A 24,744-nucleotide genomic window follows, 5' to 3' on the forward strand; every position below is an offset into this window, starting at 1 on the left:
AAAATTATCATCTGTCATAGAACCGTGTTCTGGGTTTAAAGACACATCTCTTCTAATCAATCCTAACAGTATTGTCTCAGGTAATTTCTCTTCTGGTACATTTTTAAGAAGTTCAATATAATCCGGCGTAAATCTTTTGGCGGGGTCAGTAATTCTCCCTGTTACTCGCTTACCAGCAGGTACTGACACAACAACTTCATCGGGTGGAGGCGGGGGTTTAAGTCCAGCTGAAATATCCTGTAAAATTTTCCTTTGCTCTATTAAAGCCTCTTTGGTAACAGCTGCGGATTTTTCAGTAGCTTTGGTCACGGGTTTAAATAATTCCTCCGTAGTCTCTGCAAAGCCTTCCCGTGCTTGCTGTCTTAGTTGTAATTTTTGTCTGACACTATCACGGACAGGAAGAAATTTCTGAATTGCTTCGAGACGTTCTCGAGCTAATCTAGTCGTATGTGCTTCTCCAATATTTGCCATTATTTATTTGTCAATGATTTAATTCCGCTAACATAAAAATGTTTTTCCTTGGAAACTCATTTCGTAGAGCAGCAGAGGGGATGGACCCGACCCATGGATTTTTCAATAACGACCCCGCCACGGAAACTGTTTCAGATTTATTGAAGTAACCCAAGTTGTCAGTGCAAACTCAACGAGTTTGTCCCTGGAAACTCTTCGAGTTTTCGGGGGACATTTTTTTTTGTCCTGTATTCTGAATAGAAGGGTTTATTTCGTCGAAATAAGCCCTCTATCGAGGAATAGTTTCCTGGAGGGGTTTATTGTGCAAAAAGTTTCGGTCTGTACAGCCCCTCTGCTGCTTGGTGATATACTGCGACCACACATACGTCGGCGTATTCAAAATATTGCAGCACTGGCAGGCAAATGCTATTCGTTGGCACGGGTTACGATTCAGTTGTCTGTTTTGAAATGTGCTCGTGACTGACATCCTTCATGTCAAAAAACCTTTTTTTAACCTCCATTCTTGCAGATTCACACTTGTGGAAATTATATAGTAAACAGACAATAAAATTCTTAATTTTATAGTTCAGCATCAAAACCAGATATCTGAGAGTTCATTTCAGGACAGTAAATCAGTTGCAATTATTGCTTGGAATGATCTATATGCTATTTTGATTGAACAATACATTGCTTGTTCATATTAAATCACCGTTCGCTCTATTCCGATTAAAAGTATTTGATGCGCAGTTATCACTTTGATGATATTCCATACAGATTCAATCTCGGCTTGCGATTTTATCAGTTTATTTGAGGTAATACTGATGTACAGTGACAGATTGTCAGAGTGACCTCTACCAAAAGATATCACGGGTTCAGAGTGCAGAGGATCATTAAACGTTTCAGATTTGTGACACGCAACCATATTTCAAGTCCCTCGCAGCTTTACTACTTTACTTGCCACATTGTTAATCTCATAACCGAATAGAATGACCAGGGCACTCAGCTCGGGACACTTGTGTTTGGGCGTCATCCTGGGAATTTTGGCCTCACTGGTGGGTATTCAGGCCTCGTTCCTTTGGGGAAGCGATAGCAGCAGTGGTGGTGAACAGGGAGGCATCAATGTGCTGCAGCCTATCCCAGACCAGCGATATGGTGGTCAGTATCCAAAAATATAATATATGTACTCCATCCACCCATCTCGCTAGTTATCTTACCTGGTTTATAATTCTGTATATTGTATATTAGTGTTCCTAATACAATGATAGAGTAACGAGAGTAATATGTTGGTGTCTGGGAGCAAATGGGAGTTCAACATTACTTCGTAGATTTACCTGTGTGGTAAGGGTGGCCTGGATTCGAAAAGGGAATTTAACATTGAGGCTACATTGTTAGAAGTTGTTGAGCAGAATAATGTAGGTTACTTGGATGGAGGGCTGTGCCGGAATTAATATTACGCCGTAGGTTTACATTGTGAGCTGTTGTGTGGTACATCAATAATTAACGCCGTGGGGCGATATGGGCACAAATGGAATTGACAACAACAAGAAAACAAATAAAGTTTCCATGCTAAAACATTTATGGTGGCACAATTTAACCTGTGTGGTGAGGGTGGTCAGGAGACAAAAGGTGAATTTAACATTGAGGCCACATTGTTACATTGTTAGAAGTTGTTGATCTGAATAACGTAATTTACGGGGGGGGGGGGGGCTCTGCGGGAATTAATATTACGCCATAGGTTTACATTGTGAGCGTGAAACAACTCTAACAGGAAAAAAGTTTATTGAGTGCTCGTCGTCTTGGCATCTTGTTTGAGCGAATAACCAAACATCACTCATTTGTCTAGGAAAAGAGATGACCTTTTCATCAACAAGTCGATGATTTCAGTTATCAGTTTTATATTCAAAAATATGACAGTATACTTGAGGAAATATTAAATGACGATCAGAGTAAAAGAAATGTTTCGATTATGTCTGTTTTCACTTTGAATGTTCAAAAGAGATTAGAATTTAGGTTTCTAATTTTCATGTGGCTCCTCACGCTTGCTACAACTGTATTCAGAATCCTTTAGTTCATCTCTGACCGAATCGCTGTGTGATTCTAGAAGGACAAGAAAGAATATTTCGGATCTCTCGTACTGATTTTGCAGAGTGGATTATACACCCTAACACAGACACTTTTAGAGAAGAGGAGGTCCATTGTTACGGGAACTATCATCGATACGATACAGTTATGGATCACGATTTCTCAGTTTAGGTCGGAGAGTTTCTTTTGAAATATTAATCAGAACAATGAACCAATTTTCAATAGTTACCATGAACAAGCCACAATCATGTACATGAAAGAGGGAAACATACGGATTAGAGATTCCGTGAATTATTTGGCCATGTCTGTGAGTTGATTATTTAAAACGTTTGGCATAGCAGAAATGGCTAAAGGGCATACAAACACTTTCTAAAAACAGAAACCGACCAATACGCAGTGCTCCCAAATTTCTCGCTACTAAGTTCGCTACTACGATCTGGACGGCATGCGACTTAGTACCGAACTCACTCCTCAGGGGGCCCCGAGTGGCCGAGTGGTCTAAAGCGCTATCCGTCACGGATCACTGCCATCTCACCTCTGTCTGCGTGGGTTCGAGTCTCGGGCTCGGCCAATGTGGTTATGTCAGAAAGCTTGCCGGTAGCTTCTCGTGGGTCGGTGGTGCTTTCTGGGGTTTTCCCGGGTTCTTCCTCCACCATTAATATTGGCCGCCATATATAGCCTATCTTGTGCTGAAAAATCGCGTTAAACCCTATAACAACAATAACAACAACACTCCTCAGACCGTAATGATTTTCAATAAGTGTTGAAATATTGTTAATCCGATGTGGACATTTTACACTGCATCTACTTCTCAGGGTTCATCTCCCCAAGAACTGCAAAACAAACGATGTAGATGTGGTACGGAGAACGAGTTCCTAAAAATCAGATTTTCATTTGCTTCCAGGGGTATGTGGTGTAATGTGGCATTGCAGCCATTGAAAATTTGACTTTGTAACATGGATATACAAAACTGTGGATTATTTTATTCGGAAGTTGTATTGGTTAACTTCTTAACCTTTGATTGAAATACATCGATAGTAACAACAATGGTAGCTTCGCCAACGCCGATCACAACTTCTCCAATCACAGGAGTTATAGCCTTAGAAGGTATTCCGTTGAAACCCAGTGACCTCTCTGAAACCAGAAACCAGAACCATTGAACAATAAATAAATAAATTGATTAATTTAAAATGCCCAATTGAAATTTCTATGGATGAATTTCCCATCAGCACAATACGTTTTTCATGGCCAAATTACATCAAGTCATGCAACTGGGTCACGAAGCTGATTGGGAGGTAACTTTCATGGGAAGTCACCCTACTCAAGTCATAAATATTGTAGTAAATTTAGAGTATGTGCACTTGGTTGTAGTGCCCCGTTTTAAGCAGTTCTTAGATTTGTGTGATTACTTGTTTGATTATTGGAATTCGGCGCCATGGAAATATTCCTGGCCCGAACTAATGAGCTAATTAATAGGAGCAAACATCACGGAGTGAAGTGTTAGTGTGTTTCCATGATGTCCTGGTTCACTAGTAGTGAATTCCGACCAAAACCGAATGAGTGTCCCTGTCGTAAAATAGTACATATTAAAATCTAGTGGTATACATTGGTAACGTGACTGCAAGGACAGTACTTACGGTATTAAACCGGTAAGTTACACAAGGGCATAAATAAAAAGGGACTTGACAGACACCGTTCATGTCGCCATGTGGGCGAATATGGTGCAGTTATATCGGCGAAATATGCCTGGAAAGCATCATTGACTGGCCTAAGGTGGCGGAGTTAAAATAGTTCCCATTGTTAGGGAGTACTCATATATGTTCTAAGGCGTGAACGGTTGGTGGTACGGAAACATAATGAAGCCAAAACACGCAGATGTACGGTTGATAGATAGTTGGCAGTTTGGTTTATCTGTGGTCTTGCATTAATTAGAGGAAAATTTAGGTATAGAATGGACACGTCAGGCTTTCTGATTTACAACTGAGGTTGTATGGAAGTCTTTTGAAAGTCGGGGAAACTTATGACTTCTAGCGAGAATCGCGCCAGGGTTTGAAAACCGCTCGGTCAAGTAAATACCCGTGTGCGTGTAACAATATCGAAAAGGGAAAAAATACTATTGCTAATCTATGGTCACAAGCTGAGCAACAAAAAGAAAGGAAAATCAACAAGCGTTGTAAAACTTGACAAACATTTTAATTATCAAAGTTATAAATGAAAATGTGAGAGGAACTTACATTATTATGAAGCGAATACGAAGTAATCATAATAAAGTCTATGAAAGTCCTAAATAGACGAAAAGTTCCTTATAAATTTCAAAGCTGGAAATGTACCTGTTCTCCAAGAACCGCGACATTGTCTAGGCGGTATCGTCCAGAATACCTTCGAATAATTTATAACATGTCTAGACAAATATTATAGTCCAGATAAAACGCACTTTCTATTTCCTCTGAACAATCCAAACAAATGTTTTCTTCTTGAATAATATCTAAGTACAACATAACACAGGTCTGCACACCTACAACAAGAACACAAGAAGCCAGAATGACTTCAAAATTGGTATGAAACTGATTGTTTAGTTCTCGCGTTATATGCACCGTATAATATGTCTGTATGTTGCAATAGACCCCACGTGACAGAATGCACTACTCATTTTGCGGCGATATTGCTTATTCATTTGACCCAACCCCAACCAATGGCAAGTTAAAGAATTATTCAGGAAACATCTAAACCCCATCAGTCACTGAGAAATTAAGCTGTAAGCGCCAAATAAGTTTTATTATTAAAATTATTATTAATGTCAACACACTGTTCCAAGTCAGAATTCGATCTGTTTGCTATTTTGTCGACGATGATGACGATGCAAGAATATCAATGGGTAGAATTTCATCCTGTATTGTCTCGGACTACAGAAGTACCTATGGAATTTGAAATCAAAGGACAAAAGGAAGATTACATCGGTCTGAATAATAGTTACTTGTACCTGATAGTCGACGTTCTCAAACTTGACAACATCAATCCAGGAACCGATGCCAGAGTAGTTCATATAGACAACGTCCTGCACTGATTGTTCAGCGAAGTGAACTTTGTACTTGAATGACACCGTTGCCATCTTACTGTTTTTAATTTCAACCATTTGTTCTTTTATATCGCTGGTCGATATAGGACCTTTTATAAGTTTTAAAAGATTATACAAATAACACTTTGTTTGGCGCTAAATAGCCTAAAAGTGCTGATGCGCCGTTAAATAAACAATCAATCAATCAACTTGAATGACAAATTGGTGTGCAGCAGCATGGACACTTACACTTAGAGGGCGTCACTAGAACACAAATCTGGATGCTTGTTTTGATTGCGGATGATTATGCTTACAATGTTGGATTTAACGACTGCTAAAAAATCAAACAAGGACATGGTTTCAAAATAATATATTATTTTCACGTGGACATGTGGTTGCAAGATAAATATATGTTGAATGTACTCATGAGACTAAATCGAAGTAGTACCGCGTTCCGTTTAATTACTAATACTAACAAGCAGGGACGTCATTTCAACTTTTTTTCGGGGGGGGGGGGCAAAACTTGAAGGGCTTGTTAATTTTCGTATATAGGCAACTGCAATTTTACATTTTACAGCACATGCAAATTCCGCCACCCACCCCCCCTCCCCCCCATGACGTGCCTGCTAACAAGTGTAAAAATAACACCGAAGAAGCCAGACTGCTGGCACAGACTGTACAGAGCTTCTGGAATCAAGTGGTATTTTGCGAATATAAACTTCCTTATTGAAAATTTTAAGGCAATCTAACCAATGTCACCAACAAGGAGGGTAGTCATCTCGCAGAAACGCACTGGTTAGCCATCTACTTTCCCAAAGACCACAGTGTGGATTATTTTGATTCTTATGGATTACTTCCTATGGAAGGTGACGTCATCGACTTTATGAAAATAAATACTGTATCCACCCTGTTCAATAATAATAATAATAATAATAATAATAATAATAATTCAATAATGATATTAAGATGATCAGACTCGATTATGTGTGGACAATAATATGTATATTTTCTTCATCCACGCTGTTTTAGACTCCAATTAGACCATGTCCTAATTTGTACTAAACGTGATTTCTCTGGAAACGATGATAACATACTTGTATAAACGTGGTTTTATGAAAAGCACGTAAACGTTGAATGCATAGATGATGGCAAAATTACACTGTACTAGATGATCATTAGAATTCTAGTGTAGTATGACTCTATAACGTTGTAGACCTTATAAATACGTTCCATGTTTATTGTTTTGAGTATTTGTAAAGGAAGAAAAAGGGATTCGCCATAATCTGACCTTTACATAGTTAATGTTTCAGTTTGTGGAGCGGATTAAAATAAATGTTGATTTAGAAGAAAATAAAGTTAGCACTTTATTATTTTTTTGTGTTTTTATTTTGAATTTGCAGGTCATATTTCACATTCTTTCTACCACACTTTGAATTTGTTTAAGCGTATGTTTTCTTTAACGTCCGCGCACTGAGTCTGAGGTTTTTTCCTTTCTTTTTGTCCGTGCTTCTCATAGATAAAGCAATGCGTTCGCCCGCCTCGCATACGTCATCGAAACGGAAACTCATAAGGAAATGAGCTAAAGTATTACTACATTAACCGAAACCACGATACACAAGAACAGGATAAGGCACCACATGATTAAGAGGAAAATAGCGATGATAACCATCATTTTTCTGAAAATGGTTCAAGATCTGACTGAAGAAGTTCAAATACATGATATGTAAAAATAATAGAACACATGGAAAAGTGACAAGAAGTGACTACATCAGGGAGTAGCCGAAATGGAGACAGATGATTTCACGATGTCTTACAAAAAGAGACGCGCCTACTGAGTGGTAAGACTAATAGTATGTCTAGCCGTCTTGATGTCAACGATATTATTCAGGTCAATAACCAAATGGCCAATCTAATAGAAAATATATACTACTCTATCTTTGTCAGTACATTATGTGCATGCTTATATATGTCTTTGTCTTCCACAACGAACAAATTAAACCACTTTTAACCAGTGTGATAAATTGTTTGTGGGTATAGTGGATGTAAACATTATCCAACCCCTGTGTATATCATACGTCTCTCAATAACGGTAAGTTTGCGTGAATAAAAATGAAATAAGGATCGTTTCGTTTAGGTTGGCGTGATTTCTCTTCACTTGTATTCTCTACCAAACATGGGTGTTTTCCTTCAAGTTTGCGCTAAAAGCTTTGCGTTCGCCATCATTTCCATTCATCGCCAATCTTATAGAGAACAAGAATGGCTGAACATTGCAGATTTGGAAAATTGAAGGAAACTATCACTTTGAGAGTCTGGAGCACATGCTGAGTCCGGTATATGAGATAGGGTACTACCCAACAACAGACATCGGAAGAGAGAGACATTTTTATTTGCAAAAAATAGCGAATGAGTTCATAAAAGAAGTTGTAGAAAAAGAAGTGTTGAAGTTCAAGACAGTGTGGGGAAGAAAACTGAGCAGTAGAAAAGGGCTAGAGATTTTCAACTAGTACTGGATGAAAATTCAAGTAAGGGTCATGCAAAGGGAGGAGAAGTGGCAGCGACAAGAGTTGAAAGAGGAGTATTGAGAGATGGAGGCTAACTAGCCTGCTTATAGGACAAATGTCTCCGTTAGAAGACCAAGAAGTAGCTGGACCAGATGTGTCGTTTTTTGCAGAGTCAGACCGGGGGATATGCGGTTGTCCTGGACATAGGTACTTATCAGTGATCCACGATGACATCCAAATGCCTTTTTCAGGGTTGCCCAGGTCTCTTGGAAAAGAGATATACTACTCAAAATCATATGTGTGATATGTTTGTGTGTTTGTATATGTCTATGTCTATGTCTATGTTCACAACCAAGTAAACCTTAAACCTTAAAACCCTTTACTCCTCTTCTGTGTCATAATATGTTTGCGTGTGAAAACACACCTATCCTTGCTTATGTGTGACTGTGGTTTCTAATGCCTTCCTTTACTTTCTACATGTCTTGTGTTGCAATATGTTTTTGTGTTTTTAAGTATAGTGTAAGCAAGTGAAAAACTTTATCGTTTCCGTTGATTAGTAAGTGTAAGTTGTGTTGGCCTTTACATGCGGTGTTTTGGATAGTATTTGTGGGGCTTTAAATAGTAATGAAAAAGTGGGTGTTGGCTAGTATCTAAAAAAATTAAGATTTCACATTGTGCCCTCATAAATGTTTCAACACAAATTTCTAATGTTAAATTCCCTTTGTGTTCTATATTCCTAACAGTGTTAAATACCCGCTGTTCCCAATATGTCCAAAACTATAAACCTACGGCTTAATGATCGCTCAGGCAGAAATCCAAAGTGGCCCATATTGTTGCAGTCAACAACTTCTAAGAATATGACATTATAGCCCCATTTTAGGTCAACAATTTCTAACAATGCAACAGTGTAGCAGCAATGTTAAATTCCAGTTTGTCCCCAGACAATATAGCCCCCCCCCCCCACCACCACCACCACAAATAAAGCTACTGCGTATATTCCAGTTTGTCCTCAGACACATAAATTGCTATTATGAAGTCAGTCGGAGATTTTGTTGAGTTCATTCTGAGCTCAAGACTCCCGAATAAAGATGAAAGTAAAATATCTTATAGTACATAAGTACATAGCGTATAACACCCTCAGTCTAGATAAAGATAGCTTTCTTTCCTGATTTTTTTCACTCTTTTTATTAATAAAAATAAGCTTGCCTCATACGATCACGCATGGTTTTCAATTAAATAGATATTTCATTACTTTTTCTGATACAACGCAATGGCGGATAAGCTCATTCAGCCTTATGTTTCTCTAAAGATATTTTATTATAAATTTTGTTTTATAGGATTATATTTGAGAGATGCGCGTGCTTTAACAAATTCATAATTTGGACATTTTTATAATTTGTTTCCTAAAATACTAGCGGAACACATCAGGTACGCACAATAGATGGACGTACGCTTTAGCAGTGGCGTCGCTAGGGGGGTGCGGGGGGTGCGGACCGCACCGGGTGACACCATCTCAGAGGGGTGACACCAAAATGAAAAATTGCAAATTTTACAGAGCACACACTGCTCGGTCTAGTCGGATTTCATAAGCGGATAACCGATAATAGTTAAATACATGACTAGCATGCTGTAGTGGCGTCGCTAGGGGGATGCGGGGGGTGCGGACTGCACCGGGTGACACCATCAGAGGGGGTGACACCAAAATGACATTACTAAGGATTTTGTATGGTCTGTTACGGAAGGAGGACCATGGGGGTGACACTATGAGCTACCGCACTGGGTGACACCAACCCGAGTGACGCAACTGCCGCTTTAGTTCCATTTCCTGAACATGAAATGGCAAAAGTGCCGTTAAAACCAACGAAAGCATAAAGTACCTCTTGTCCAATATATTTTGTTCCTTCAACATACACAACAAAGTTTTGAAAGGCGCGATTTCGCTTGTTGTAACCAAAATCAATTGTCGACAGAAGCAAACGGCTAAATCAACATTCAAACTGACCCGGAAAATTAAAACCCTTTTTCTTGGTTGATTTAGATCTCGCGTTCAGAATTCGAAATTTAAAAATAGCGTAAGAATTTTCTCTTGCGTGGCATCGATTTAAAAGAGTAGTTTATAATATAATTGTATATTTATTCTCAATAACTCTATGAATATGGTCACTATTTATGGTAAAACTTTCAATTTCTTGCCACATTTCCTTCCACATTACCTTGATTAGAGCACGCAATCGCCAAAATCGCCCATGGAATCAAAAACGTCAGATGGCGATTCATTCAAATACACCCAACTTATTAGTCACTTTAAAATTGCTGTGTATGTGTGACCTAATTAAGAAATATGCGGAAATGCAAAGTTCAGCAATAATTCGAGTTTCTTTGCTTGTTTATTTGTTATTAATTTGTTGATTGTTTTTTTTTCTTGGGGGGGGGGGTGATTGGGGTGATTGGTTTAGTTTGCAAAGAAACATTTCAGAGAACGATCGTAATTATAAAAGAAAATAGATTACATATGTTGGGCAATGACGTATGCTGAATAAAAGCCAGATTAGGAACGAACATGCAAAGAGTTTAGCACATCCGTTTGTACACTAGATAATTGTAATTCATCCGTTTGTACACTAGATAATTGTAATTCATCCGTTTGTACACTAGATAATTGTAATTCATTAGTTTTCATGGCAAAATCTGGCAACTACTTTGGAAAATTCTAACATCATCGTATAATGACCATTAGTGGTTTTCAAAGCGAATGCACTTTGACATTGTTTCAAAGTCACGGAATCAAATTCCACCAAATTTGACCATCCATTGTCGTACAAGTATAAAATTTGTTGCAAGCAACATTTTTGTACAGGGCACGAATGCCCGGATAAACTTGACACGAGGTTCTGACAGACAGCCAAAAATGTAACACAATTCTTCAGTGGGCTGCTAAAATCTTTTTAATTTGTATCGGATATGACTTCCACTACTGTGGTATAATCTTTTTAATTTGTATCGGATATGATTTCCACCACTGTGGTACAGTATAGTTCGTGTGTTTTGCCACATTTTCTCTGAATTACGATATCTACATACAGTATATGCCCCAATGCTGGTATTTATGAAGACTTACGTATTGTTCGATACACGTACATTGTAAAGATTGGACATATACTGACGTAAATTTAATAGTGCATTTTAAGCTGTACCTGTCCGGGTTTTATCATAAAGGGCCACAACTCTTTCTCGGTAGGTAACAAATCGGTTTACAGACGACGTATTGTATATAATACCTTCCTCGTTCCTTTTTTCAGTTCCACGAATAAGACAGAAATTTGAAGACCAAACGAATATTATTCTAAATAAACGGCTTATCTCAGCTTATCAGCGAGCAAGTTACATATACCTGGCTATGGTAAGTCACCAAACCTATCTACAAGCAAGTTACATATACTTAGCTGTGATAAGTCACCAAACATATCTACATGCAAGTTATATACACCTCGTTATGGTAAGTTTCCAAACTTATCTGCAAGCACGTTACATATACCTCGTTATGGTAAGTTTTCAAACTTATCTGCAAACAAGTTAGAGATACCTCGACATGGTAAGTCACCAAACCCATCTGCAACTACGTTACATCTATTTCGTTATGGTAAGTTTCCAAACTTACCTGCAAGCAAGTTAGAGATACCTTGTTGTGGTAATCCACAATTTAAACAGCCAATATTTTCGCCTTTAGTTTTAGTTTTCTCATTTCTAATTTCCATGTACAATACCTTCTCTATAACATTATGGGTATTTATTTGAGAGACCTAGAAGTTAGATTCTGATTAGATACCATAGACCGATGACGTGCGTGCGTGCGTGTGTGCGTGTGTGGTGTGTGCGTGTGCGAGAGAGAGAGAGAGAGAGATGCGTCTGAGGAGAGGATATAGGGATGGATCTTACGCATTTTAGAGAATATTCCCACGCATACTGATAGTTGTAGTATTAGACATTGAATCTTCAAATAGTGATAACTAAATTATATGCATTGCACTTTCTAGAATAGGAACCTTGATGTCAGGTGACATCATTAGTAATTAAATCTACTGAATATTGGAATTCAGAATATGCATCCTAAATGATTTTTAGCTTGTCAGCAAACTATTTCTATCATGCTTGAATTGCTTTTAAACGAAACTAATATTTTATTGTGTGTGCAGTACTGGGAGACAGTAATGAAATTTACACCAGAAGCAACAATTTCGTATCATAATTTGCCGTGTTTCAGTCTAAGTTCATGGACCGAGCGGACATGGCTCGGCCAGGGTTTTCCAAGTTCTTCATGGAAGCCTCAGAGCGGGAATACGGGAACGCCAAGGCGCTGATGGATTACATCAACAAGAGGGGTGGACAGCTGGATCTTTCTACAATCCCGGTACTATTATAGTATTTAATATACTTGATACGCTTCGTAAAAAAAAATCATTCGTAGCAACTTCTTTGCACTTCCAACTTCCTACGCACGTCGTGCGCAATGCCTTGTGATGGCTATCCCACTTTATATTCCCTAGCAAAGGGTCGTCTATTCACTTTATTCCAAATTAATGTGAAACGAAATGAATGATAATAAACTTTGACGAGCGATTCACTTCATATCAGAGCAGTGTGGAATGAAGTGAACGTAAAATGAGTCCATCTTACCGGTTTTTAGAATGGTTCGTGGCCTCGTACTCCAAACCCTATTTAGGTTCATCAGTTTTCATTAGTAATTTGCACATCTTGTTATAGCTTGAAAATATGGGTGTAAAATTGGACAATTATTTTTCCTTAACGTATCATTTATAAATTAAATGTATCCGTTCAAACAGAATAAGGTTTTTGCTGAAAGGTGCTCAGTTCAGAATAATACCTTTTTAAAGTTTGTTAACTTTTACTTTTTAGTTTATTTTATAGTTATTTTCATATCACTATTTTTCGTGCTAGACTTCAGTAATGTGAGAAATTCTTTTGGCCAAACGTATAATAGAAAGTAAAGGCAGTCACACGCACACCACATTTTCTAACACTATATATCGTGTTTAATGGGCAAATACTGTCTCGACAATTGGTGTAAACTGTGTTCAACACAGTTAATTCTTTGCAATCATTTCTCGGTTTCTTTTATTTTTTAAAATTATTTTCAAGCGCTGGTGGTGGCGGGGAGGATTAAATATAAAGTAAGGGTGCCTTTCTTAAGTAGCGGGAGAATTTACTGTACAAGTTCCTCCCCCCCCCCCCACTCATGAAGTTTGTTTTTAAACTACTATTAGATTTTTTACCGTGAAGCTACACTGGCGTAGTAATTTGTTCAAATTACTTCATCACTGCGGGATTATCTTAACATGTTTACATTTTTAGAGAAACATGGGGAAAAAAGAATCACATCAAACAACTTTACTTCACATGAGGAAGAAGATAAACTTTTTACTTTTTTTTTTCTTTTTTTTTTTTCGTTGGCGGGTTGTTTTGTTGTTTGTTCCTTTTTCTTGCTTCTATCAAAAACTATATGAATGGCGTATCTTGTAGCAGAGAGGTATCCTATCGATTTGAGCTCAAAAATAAAAGATAGAGAGCCTTGTAACTTCAAAGAAAAAAGTTACAAGGCTATATCTTTTCACAATCTTTTCGAGCTCAATCGACTAGGATACCTCTCTGCTACCAAGATACGCCATGAGAAAGAATCTGATTCATTTTGGGTTCAAAACGTCAAGGTCATTTTGACTAAAGAAGAAACATTTTTTCGGCATAATAATATAAACTGGATTAAAGTTTGTGAATGGCTTGCCCTTAAATTAGAAAGAAGCCTATTGATTTTTTGGGCCAGAATCTGTAAAGTCAGGGTCATTATAACTGAAATGTGAATAAATACTTTTTGCATAATAATTGTAATTCAGAACCTCCGTCTTTGACCAAAATATGTGGAGGGTTTGCATTTAAGGTGTGGAGGAGGTCTGGTAGATTGGGGGGGGGGGTGAGGAGGGGCGGAATCATTGTGGCTCAAATAAAAATAGATGTTTGCAAAATAATTTTATTTCGGAGGAAGTTCATTGACCAAATTTTCTAGATGACATGCACATAAGATAATATGTTTGGGCTCTGGATGTCAGCAACCATGATCATGATAAACCTAATAAGAAAACCATGGTTTCTGTGTAGTGACTTTCGCTCAAGATCGCATACCTTCAATAAAAGTCAAGGTCATTGAAATCCACTGGTTAACAGCCTCCAGAGCCAATCATGTCCTACTTGTTCCTAAATAGAGGATTATAAAAATCAAAATGTTTAATTCAGTGTACTCATGTCGGAAGTTAGGAACCGTGCATAACGTATTTCAGTATTGTTAACAGTTATTACTATTAGATTAGATCTTAAATTATTATAAATAGAAAAAAATACCATTGAATTGACAGGAAATGTTAAAAAGATCTTGACTTAAACGTTAAACTTTGACCCTCTAAACGGGATGAATTTTGCAAGCTTTATTGAATGACCCTCTTGACGGGATGAATTTTGCAAGCTGTATTGAACTTTTCGTTAATATTTAGAAAAGATTACCGCAATTATTATGTATACCAGCATCGTTTTGCTTGCTTTTGTTTTCTTGAAATAGTTTTAATTGTGATCGACGTGTACTGACCGATGTTATTGTTGGATCCGACTGAAGTGACTAGTCGGTGTTCCGTTTGAGATCTGACAACGATCTTATCTTGATCCATTAGAACCAGTTCGGCGTAATAACAAATGAACCAAAGTATCTTGAATTGTACACGTTAAAGATCATCATTTTCCCCACATTTATTCATTTCTCAAACTGAAATATTCAGCATTGTTATTACATGGCACAAATACTCTTGAAACAAAAAAGAAGTTATAACATTCAAATGTATTTTAAAATCAGCTACTGGAGTGTCCGTTGGTATATAACGATTTTATTACAAGCTTTAAAAAACTTGAATCCAATAGTGATGAAATATATATAAAAAAATTCAGACTTGGAAGTAATTAAAAAAAAAACACGACAAAGTTCGATTTAGGGTTAAAGGTCAGATTCAGCTAATGGTGTAACTATTAACCGTAAGCAATGGAGTAAGGGGACACTTCCAAAAAATCGTGTCTAATGTAAACACTTCGGTTTGTGTCCTGTAAATGCTATTTAAATTATAGGCATGCCAAATTTTCGGTTGAGATTACCCTTTTCTCGAAGGTTTCCGTACAAAAGCCGTGTTAAACTATCCAATTTCAGTTTTAACTTTTACTTTATACTTTGCCTATTACTTTGCTTTAAGACTCCCGTCCGGACCACTTGGGCTGATGGACTGGAGGCAGTCACCGACTCCCTGAACTTGCAGAAGGAGATACAGAAGGAGATCATGGAGGTCCATACACAAGCTGAAGCGGCTGGAGACCCACACGTAAGTGGCTATTTGATCTTAAATCATACAGGAATGGCGACGACGGCGATGATTAAAATTTTTATCACGCAATTCCATTTTGCTTGATGAATTACATTATGCGACGACGAAGAAATAGACTGAGAAGAAGTAGAAAACACCAAGGACGAGGTTAATGATGACATTCGTGTGGATAGCTGTTGGAGATGGGATTGTGTTTGTGAGATGTCGATGATGACTGTGATAATATAATTGTGATGGTTTCGGTAAAGAGTGTTACACGCAACAAGCATATTCATTCTGCAATAAACAGACTGACCTCGCCCCATCACTCACTTTGAAAAGTTTGAAAAATGCATGCAATCTCTCTCGCACACTTTAAGCTAAGCCTTAATTTTGAAAGGTGCACAAATACAATGGCTAACACAAATGAATTTATTTTTGCCTTGTGAGTACAACATAAACCAATGCATTATAGGCCTTTTCGGAAACTAGGTAACCCCTTAAACTGGGACTCTTCTGTCCACTCAGTACGCATGCCCATCTTGGCACTTCAACTTTCCGGGACTATTGCTGCCTAATGAGTTCTCACACTGCTAACGTAAGCAGTTGTAAAGCCTGAAATAAGTATATTAAAGCAAGCCCAACTGTTCGAGTTTCGGACATTTACTATTTTATTTCCATATATCAGCAAATACTATTTCTCCGTAAGATGTGAATAGGTATATCTGGGTTTATATTGATTTTCTTTCATATTTATACAAAATATAGTTTGAATAATGTAAAAACATCTTGTCTGTTGAAATTTCCTTTGCTACGGATAATCTTTGAGTATAGTGGATCAGATGCTTTTTGATGATAATTAGTCTTTTTGCAAAGATCAAATTAAGTTTTATACTTCGCCAGTTCACCTGTCGCTAAGCACAGATCAGATTAAAGTATTTTGTTAAACTGTAGAACTACAGAACAAAACAATATTTAATGAAAAATAATACTTAAGCCATACATACAAAGGAGAGAGAGAGAGAGAGAGAGAGAGAGAGAGAGAGAGAGAGGGAGAGAGAAGATTATCTAGAAATTGCAAGTTAAAACAAAATCTAAAGAGAAGTGATCAATGATTTAAATGAAAACGTTCTTGATATCTTTCACTTACTACGTGAAAGTGTCACAAAACTGTTGGAACGTGAAATCAGCATAGGTAACTATTCAGTCCTCTATTAAGTTGGAATGTGAAATCAGCATAGGTAACTATCCAGTCATCTATTCAGTTGGAATGTGAAATCAGCATAGGTAACTATCCAGTCCTCTATTCAGTTGGAATGTGAAATCAGCATAGGTAACTATCCAGTCCTCTATTCAGTTGGAACGTGAAATCAGCATAGGTAACTATTCAGTCCTCTATTCAGTTGGAACGTGAAATCAGCATAGGTAACTATCCAGTCCTCTATTCAGTTGGAATGCGAAATCAGCATAGGTAACTATCCAGTCCTCTATTCAGTTGGAATGTGAAATCAGCATAGGTAACTATTCAGTCCTCTATTCAGTTGGAATGTGAAATCAGCATAGGTAACTATCCAGTCATCTATTCAGTTGGAATGTGAAATCAGCATAGGTAACTATTCAGTCCTCTATTCAGTTGGAATGTGAAATCAGCATAGGTAACTATCCAGTCCTCTATTCAGTTGGAATGTGAAATCAGAATAGGATAAATATCCAATTCAGTTTCAAATTCGTTCATAATTTTGATAACTAATATGCTTACATTTTGTAATAGTATTAGGTTTTGATTTTCATTATTGTTAATGTTTCAAAATATTTGGTCGTATGTAACAATATTTGTTAACCAAATTTAGTTTAGCCTCCTAGAAGAATTCCCACTGAGAGAGGTAATGGAATTATTCACCCTAAACATCATTCTAACATTTTATACATTTCTCTCTTCGTATGTAATTTTATTCCATTGCCAGGTTTCAGCAAGTACTTTATGGTTTGACAGCCTTAATTGCAAGATATTTAAGTACACATTATTGTGGAATTTATTACAACAAAATTATTCTCCAGTTCCAACCTGTTTAATACAATTCATTATGAAACTAATTTTGTCATTTCTATCATTTAGCCCTACATCACATCATCCTACCTTTTAAAGTATTGTCTTTATATGTTTTATCAATGTCAAAGATTAGACGTACGCCATTGTTGATTGCATTTTCATTGGAAGAGATTGTCACCGCTGAAGAGCTACCCTCGCAAGGGACATAAGTCAGTTTCCGTAAAAGGTCATTGGACATCACTGTATATAACTGTGACGTTTCTACGCACTGGGGTGGGGTTCTTCCAATATAATTTAATTAAATTAAATTGAAAGTTCCACCCTGGCTCGTTAGGTTAGAAAGTTAAATTAGTGACGAAGTAGATTTACAGCTCTGAGCCCCCAGTCAGCAATGCCGATGGTTAAATTATAGAGAACACGAAGATGAAAATTCAATCAATAACAATTTAATAAATTCGATTAATTAAAACGATAACTTCCAATCACCCGTCTTTCCCTCGACCAAGTGACAGCCTAATTCATCCCGTGATTTACAGTGTGAGTTCGATTTTTCCCCTGTCCTTGCATCTACTCATCTCTTTCTTTCCCGCTAATTCCTTCCTTCTTTCTGTTCCTCTAACTCCTCCTTCGTCTCCGTTTCCCTCTCTACTATCTCCTCCTCCAATCTCGCTCCCAGACTCCAACTTCTCCTGACTTCTCTCCTTTCTTCTCCTTTCTTCCGTCTCTCTATCTGAAACTACGGGACCAAACTGTAACTGGTCTGTCCCTCAAAGCTTCCTTATTTGAAGCTTTCTGCACTTAGAATTTCCCGCTCTAAGATTTTCCCGCCAATAACGAATGGCTATTCGGAGTTACGCTAACCTATCCTCTGGTTAATTTCTCCCAGCGAAATAATTCTTGCCGGAAGACGCGGAGACGTCATTCTACCCAAATCAAGGTCTCTCCCCTATCTCGATTCTGATTGGGTGGCGCTGTGACCCTGTCCAATCGTCTTAGCGGCCAGTTCAACCTGTCTGTCTGTTTCCAGGAAAAGAAGTTAAGACACTCCCACTTCTTCAGGCAACTTCTTTTGATCTTGGAAAATATTTCCACACCTAGGTGATAATTGGCTATCTGTGACTTCGCAACTCCGAGGTCCGGCTCTCCACTCCTAGCCACAACAATCTTACGTAATGGATTAGTGCTAGCCTTCGGCAATGTTTAACATCAAACAATGGCTTGTCAGAATTACCTTGATTGTACATGTTTCAAATTGGGCTACTCTGGGTCGGGGTAAACATGACAATAACAAAGGAGAAATATGAAGAGAAAGAATAAATGCAACTTAAAAAAAAAAAAATACCTACTTTAAAGTGGTACCTTAGAAACGTGGTGTGTATGTTTTGAAGAAAATGCGATTTTAATTTCAAGTGTTTGTTTGGCATGAAACATGGCTTCTAGAAGTATGCACTCGTTGGGTTTTATTTTTTATTTTACATATGAAAAATACACGGATACATTTATTTTAAAAATGTACATTTTGAAAAGAGGCATTTTTATTGTGACAGACAACATTTACAGAGAGAAGTTTATTTTCCAATGGGAAAGTTAGTTTTATTAATTATGTTTTATTACAATTTTATTAATACCTTGTAACATTTTTATCAAATCAAAGTGCAAAGGCTGTTAACGAATTTTGGTATTTCAGTTCAACTCACAGATATGTGTATTGATTAGTTCCAAAGCATTCCGAACGTGGAAATCATGAATAAAGCTAACTATTTATGGATTCCAAAGAAAACACTAGACACGTGAGAAAGCAGTAAAAACTAGAAATGCATCTTTGGTACAAACTAATAATAACACTGGTCAACAGTGAAATCATTACTGACTTGAAAAGGCCCTAATCTGTAGTATTTTGGTGTGCCGAACACGAATATAACCGTGAAAAATTTGTATTGGCTCTCGTTTTGAAGATATTCATATACCTCATTTTCTATGTTTCACTGTGTAAATTTCTCCAGTAGGACTGCAGCAACATCCGGAATAATGATGTAACATTGCATAATACCATCATGCTCACATCATCCACAGTTGATTGCATCATTTTCTGATGCAATGCAATACTAATGCCATGCGGCTGCTGAAGTAAGTTGACGTCAGCAGTGTACTATACATGTGTAGGCCTATTATACTAATGCCAGGCGGCTGCTGAAGCTGACGTAAGCAGTGTACTATATAAAGCCCAATCAGATAGGTTCAGCATTTAAAATATTTTAGACGTTGTGCGAGACAGTTCAAGCTACTGTTACATAAAACTTATTATTTTATCCATTTACGTACAATAAAGAACAGTAATGCCTCGAAAGTGTGTTAATACCGCGGACAATTTTTGCTATATTTGTGGGGAAGTGACATTTGCCAACCAGAAGAAAAGTATCAATTCTCAAGTGAAGAAGGCATATCATCTTTACTTCGGATGCAAGGTTGGTGACCTAGACAAGCCTTGGGCTCCGCATATATGCTGTGCTACATGTACAACACAGCTTTCACAGTGGTTGAATTGCAAAAGGTCATCAATGCCGTTTGCAGTCCCAATGGTGTGGAGAGAGCCAAGCAACCACCTAAATGACTGTTACTTCTGCTTGGTTCCTCCTCTTTCCGGCGGAATAACGAAGCGAAAGAAGTCGAGAATAGTCTACCCAAACATTCCGTCTGCATTGAGACCAGTTCCACATGGTGAGGGACTTCCTATTCCAGAACCTCCAGCAGAATATTCTCTTGATTCATCTGACGAAGACAAAGGTGAGTCGACCTGTTCTTCTCCTGGTCCATCAGCATGCAGTGATCCAGATTTTCACTGTGGTGCATCATCAACCCCACACAGAATAACACAGGAAGAACTAAATGACCTGATTCGTGATTTGGACTTATCAAAGAACAAGGCAGAATTGCTAGGATCAAGACTCCAACAATGGAATCTTCTAGAAGAAGATGTCACAATTACTGCATATCGAAAGCGCCACCAGCAATTGGAGCCTTTCTTCAGAAAGGAAAGTAATCTGATATTCTGTTCCGATATTGAGGGCCTCATGAATGCTTTAAAAATCACTCATGACCCACAAGAATGGAGACTATTTGTGGACTCTTCGAAACTGAGTCTCAAGGCTGTGCTTTTGCACAATGGAAACATTCTTCCATCTATTCCAGTAGCGTATGCTGTCCACATGAAAGAGACATACGATAACTTAAGGCAGCTACTGAATTCCATTGAGTATAACAAGTACAGCTGGCACCTCTGTGGTGATTTGAAGGTAGTTGCCCTTTTAATGGGACTGCAGCAAGGATATACAAAATACATGTGTTTCTTATGCGAGTGGGATAGCCGAGCAAGGGAAATGCACTACATGAGGAAGGAATGGACTCACAGGCAGAATGTAGCCATTGGAGAGAAGAATATCCAACACCCAGCTCTGGTTGAGGCTCAGAAAATCTTGCTACCACCCCTTCACATCAAACTAGGTTTGATGAAGAACTTCGTGAAAGCCATTGACCGGACTTTGCCAGCATTCCGATACCTGCATGAAAAATTCCCTCGACTCAGCGAAGCAAAGATTAAAGAGGGAGTTTTTGTGGGTCCTCAGATTCGAGAGCTTTTCAAAGATGACCGGTTCAACAACTTGCTGGAAGGTGACGCGAAACAAGCATGGAATGCTTTTCGCCTAGTTTCTACAAACTTCCTCGGAAATGTTAGGGCAGAAAACTATAAGGAACTAGTAGAAGACATGTTGATGAAGTATAAGAAACTTGGCTGCAATATGTCTCTAAAGATTCACTTCCTTCATTCCCATTTGGATTTCTTTCCTAGCAACTGGTATTGTTAGTGATGAACACGGCGAACGTTTTCATCAAGATATCGCAACAATGGAACAAAGATAGCAGGGAAAATGGTCCACTACAATGCTGGCTGACTACTGCTGGACACTCCTCAGAGATGTTCCCGAACAGCTGTACAAGAGACAGGCGAAGAAATCTAAGATGTAGTCAATGACTTGATTTTTTATAGGTAGGCTATTACAGTTGACCTTTTACTATTGGAATGCATTTCGTTATGTAAACATTAATTTCTTGCAGATTACAAAAAAACTAGAGCCAATTTTGCAATTTGACTGTCATATTCGTGTTCAGCACATAAAAAATGATAAGAATTGACTAATTTTATTTCAGTAACATGACTTTTGTAAAAATTTGTTGTCCAGTGTAATCATAATAATTACTACTACTATTACTAATAATACTACTACTACTACTACTAATAATAATAATAATAATAATAATAATACTTTTGAAAACATGTTTTGTTTTTATAAATATTTTGTTTCATCTTTCATCTTAATAATATTTTTCTTCAATGAATGGAATATAATTAAATTTTGCTTTAAATAATTAACGTAATTTTAATAATTACAATACTCTTGTTTGAATCTCAAAACTGCCATAACCCTTTGCAATAAACTTTCACTACCAGGTGTAATTATTCTGCATTTATCAAATGTATATTAAACTTGGGATTATAATGAGTGTTGTACTTATTGCGGGCTCAAAGTTTGAAAGTTATTACCAACTTGCTTCCCCCCCCCCCAGCAATTTAAATGTTCATACTAATATCAGTTGAAATCGAATGACTTTTGTTTGTTCCTTTCTTTTGCTTCAGTAATATGCTTGATATTAGAGGATTGTTCCATAATCCTTCAATTTATTCAGAATAACCAAGTGCCTATTTACCGAAGCATGATGAAACCGAAGTCCACTAGTTGCATCTTCCCTTCAGTCAAGGTCGGATCAACCTGACTGGAAACTGAGCAGGTTGTCACAAGTTTTCATCGGCTTTGAAACTGGGAAATATTTACGATTTGTAATGTATAGGTGTGTCAAGTTGACATAACTTAATATTTTGTGGGTGTATGCCGAATCGCAATAAAGTTGATTGGAAATACGATATGTAATGTATAGGTGTGTCAGGTTGATATAACTAAATATTGTGTGGGTGTATGCCCAATCACAATAAAATTGATTGGAAATACGATGTGTAATGTATAGATGTGGCAAGTTGATAACACAAAATATTTTGTGGGTGTATGCCCAATCACAATAAAGTTGATTGGAAACACGATGTGTAATGTATAGGTGTGTCAAGTTGACATAACTAAATATTGTGTGGGTGTATGCCCACTCACAATAAAGTTGATTGGAAATACGATGTATAATGTATAGGTGTGTCAAGTTGAGATCACAGAATATTGTGTGGGTGTATGCCCAATCACAATAAAGTTGATTGGAAATACGATGTCTAATGTGTAGGTGTGTCAAGTTGACATAACTAAATATTGTGTGGGTGTATGCCCAACCACAATAAAGTTGATTGGAAATACAATGTGTAATGTATAGATGTGGCAAGTTGATATAACTAAATATTGTGTGGGTGTATGACCAATCACAATAAAGTTGATTGGAAATACGATGTGTAATGTATAGGTGTGTCAAGTTGACATAACTAAATATTGTGTGGGTGTATGCCCAACCACAATAAAGTTGATTGGAAATACGATGTATAATGTATAGGTGTGTCAAGTTGACATAACTAAATATTTCGTGGGTGTATGCCCAATCGCAATAAAGTTGATTGGTAATTCTACTTTGACAAGCATACATAGCACACACTATTCTTGCCTTTATACAAGCTATATATTTTCTTAAACCTGTAATATTAGCTTGTACAAAAACTTTGGTATTGTGTTGACGCTAGTCAGACAACAAACATAAATTATCATGCTTATGTATTACATTTTCGTCTGATAAAAGCGAGAGAAATTTGCGCTTAATTTTAATTCAGTTGTTCTTTTGCACCTCTTTCATGTTGTCGCCGTCGCCATTGTTGCTATCGTCATTATCATCTACATCATTATCGTGGGGTTTTTTTGCCTTATCAGTTACATCAATGTCGTCTTCACTCTTTACTGCTTAGGTCGTTATGGGTCGTCATCGACAACCCGGGACGGGAGTAGAATAGCTGCCAGCAACTGGCGTCTTAGGTGAACTATACAATCGCACTTCCACCCCTTTCTCCTCAAATTCTGGCGCCCTAGGCAACAGTATGGACTGACATCTCCTGTGAGCAACACTAATATCACCAATACGACGATTATGATTGTAGGCTTACATATATTATTATAGTTATGCAGCATGCTTAAAAAATTCAAAGGAATATGTATTTTAATGTATTTCCAGCTGTCGCAAGTCCTTGAGGGCAATTTCCTGGATCAGAATACAGAGCTAATCAAAAAACTTGCCGATTACGTGGCCCAACTTGAGAGGATGAAGAAAGACAAAAACTGGAGTCTAGGGGAATATGTTTTTGACCAGAATCTAAAATGAATTACTTCGTAGAAAAAGGACATCCGACTCATATACTGTAAATGAAATATCAAGTTATACCATGTGAGGTTTCATTCACTGAGTATCCAATAATGAAATCTACTGTTTTCATCACTGTACATACTTGGAGCATATGTTCATATAGGAACATAAATTAAGTTCGGAATTTAAAAGATGGTAATATGTTAATGCTTAATTTGATCCTTTTATTCTTTAGGTTTTATCTTAAATTCAAAATCTAAATTAATATCCTAAGTTGGAAGGGGAAAAGCCCGCTAGTATGAATTTTGGATAATATAGGATAGAGATTATTTTGCGCATGAGAAATAAATTTAAAAAATCGCAATCGTCGAGTAAGTTTAATCTTTCTATCTCTCTCTCTCTCTCTCTCTCACACACACACACACACACACACGCGCATTTCTTCTATTCGCGTAATACCGCTCTGGTTGCCTAGTGGTTGGAACGTCTGCCCCGGATGCGGGAGGTCTTAGGTTCGATCCCCAACCGAGTCATAATGAAGATTTCTAAAAATGGTACTAAGAGCTGCCTCGCTAGGTGCTCAGCATTAAGAGGCAAGTATTAGGACTGGTCGGCCTGGTGTCAGGATAATGTGACTGGATGGGACAACATGCTTCATGTCTGCGGCATGATACCCCAGTGCTAGACATTACTATAAACTGTCACACTGCAAACATCGTAGCGATATGACTAGAAAATTGTTAAAGCTACGGTAAAAATCTATATCACACTCTTCTTTTCGCGTTGATTTCTAGAAAAGGAATG

At 37.5% G+C, this 24,744-nt stretch overlaps 1 protein-coding gene across 1 annotated transcript; it reads left to right on the forward strand.

The window, feature by feature from the left end:
• Positions 1-1,271: 1,271 nt before the first annotated feature.
• On the forward strand, positions 1,272-24,300 carry LOC149794977 (ferritin, lower subunit-like). Its single transcript, XM_089964016.1, has 5 exons — positions 1,272-1,605; positions 11,388-11,488; positions 12,350-12,496; positions 15,387-15,512; positions 23,812-24,300. The coding sequence occupies exons 1-5, from the start codon at positions 1,437-1,439 to the stop codon at positions 23,956-23,958; spliced, it is 690 nt and encodes a 229-aa protein (XP_089820142.1). The 5' UTR covers positions 1,272-1,436; the 3' UTR covers positions 23,959-24,300.
• Positions 24,301-24,744: the final 444 nt, after the last annotated feature.

This window comes from Sinohyriopsis cumingii, chromosome 7, assembly GCF_028554795.1.
Source record: "Sinohyriopsis cumingii isolate HCF-2022 chromosome 7, ASM2855479v2, whole genome shotgun sequence".
Lineage (NCBI taxonomy): Eukaryota > Metazoa > Mollusca > Bivalvia > Unionida > Unionidae > Sinohyriopsis > Sinohyriopsis cumingii.

What these genes read in the sequence shown, in the direction of transcription:
- LOC149794977 (XM_089964016.1), top strand. Translation starts at nt 1,437, where the DNA reads ATGACCAGGGCACTCAGCTCGGGACACTTGTGTTTGGGCGTCATCCTG. An exon ending in CCCAGACCAGCGATATGGTG is followed by an intron (nt 1,606 to 11,387) that starts GTCAGTATCCAA and finishes TCCTTTTTTCAG; the next exon opens with TTCCACGAATAAGACAGAAA. An exon ending in GTTACATATACCTGGCTATG is followed by an intron (nt 11,489 to 12,349) that starts GTAAGTCACCAA and finishes GCCGTGTTTCAG; the next exon opens with TCTAAGTTCATGGACCGAGC.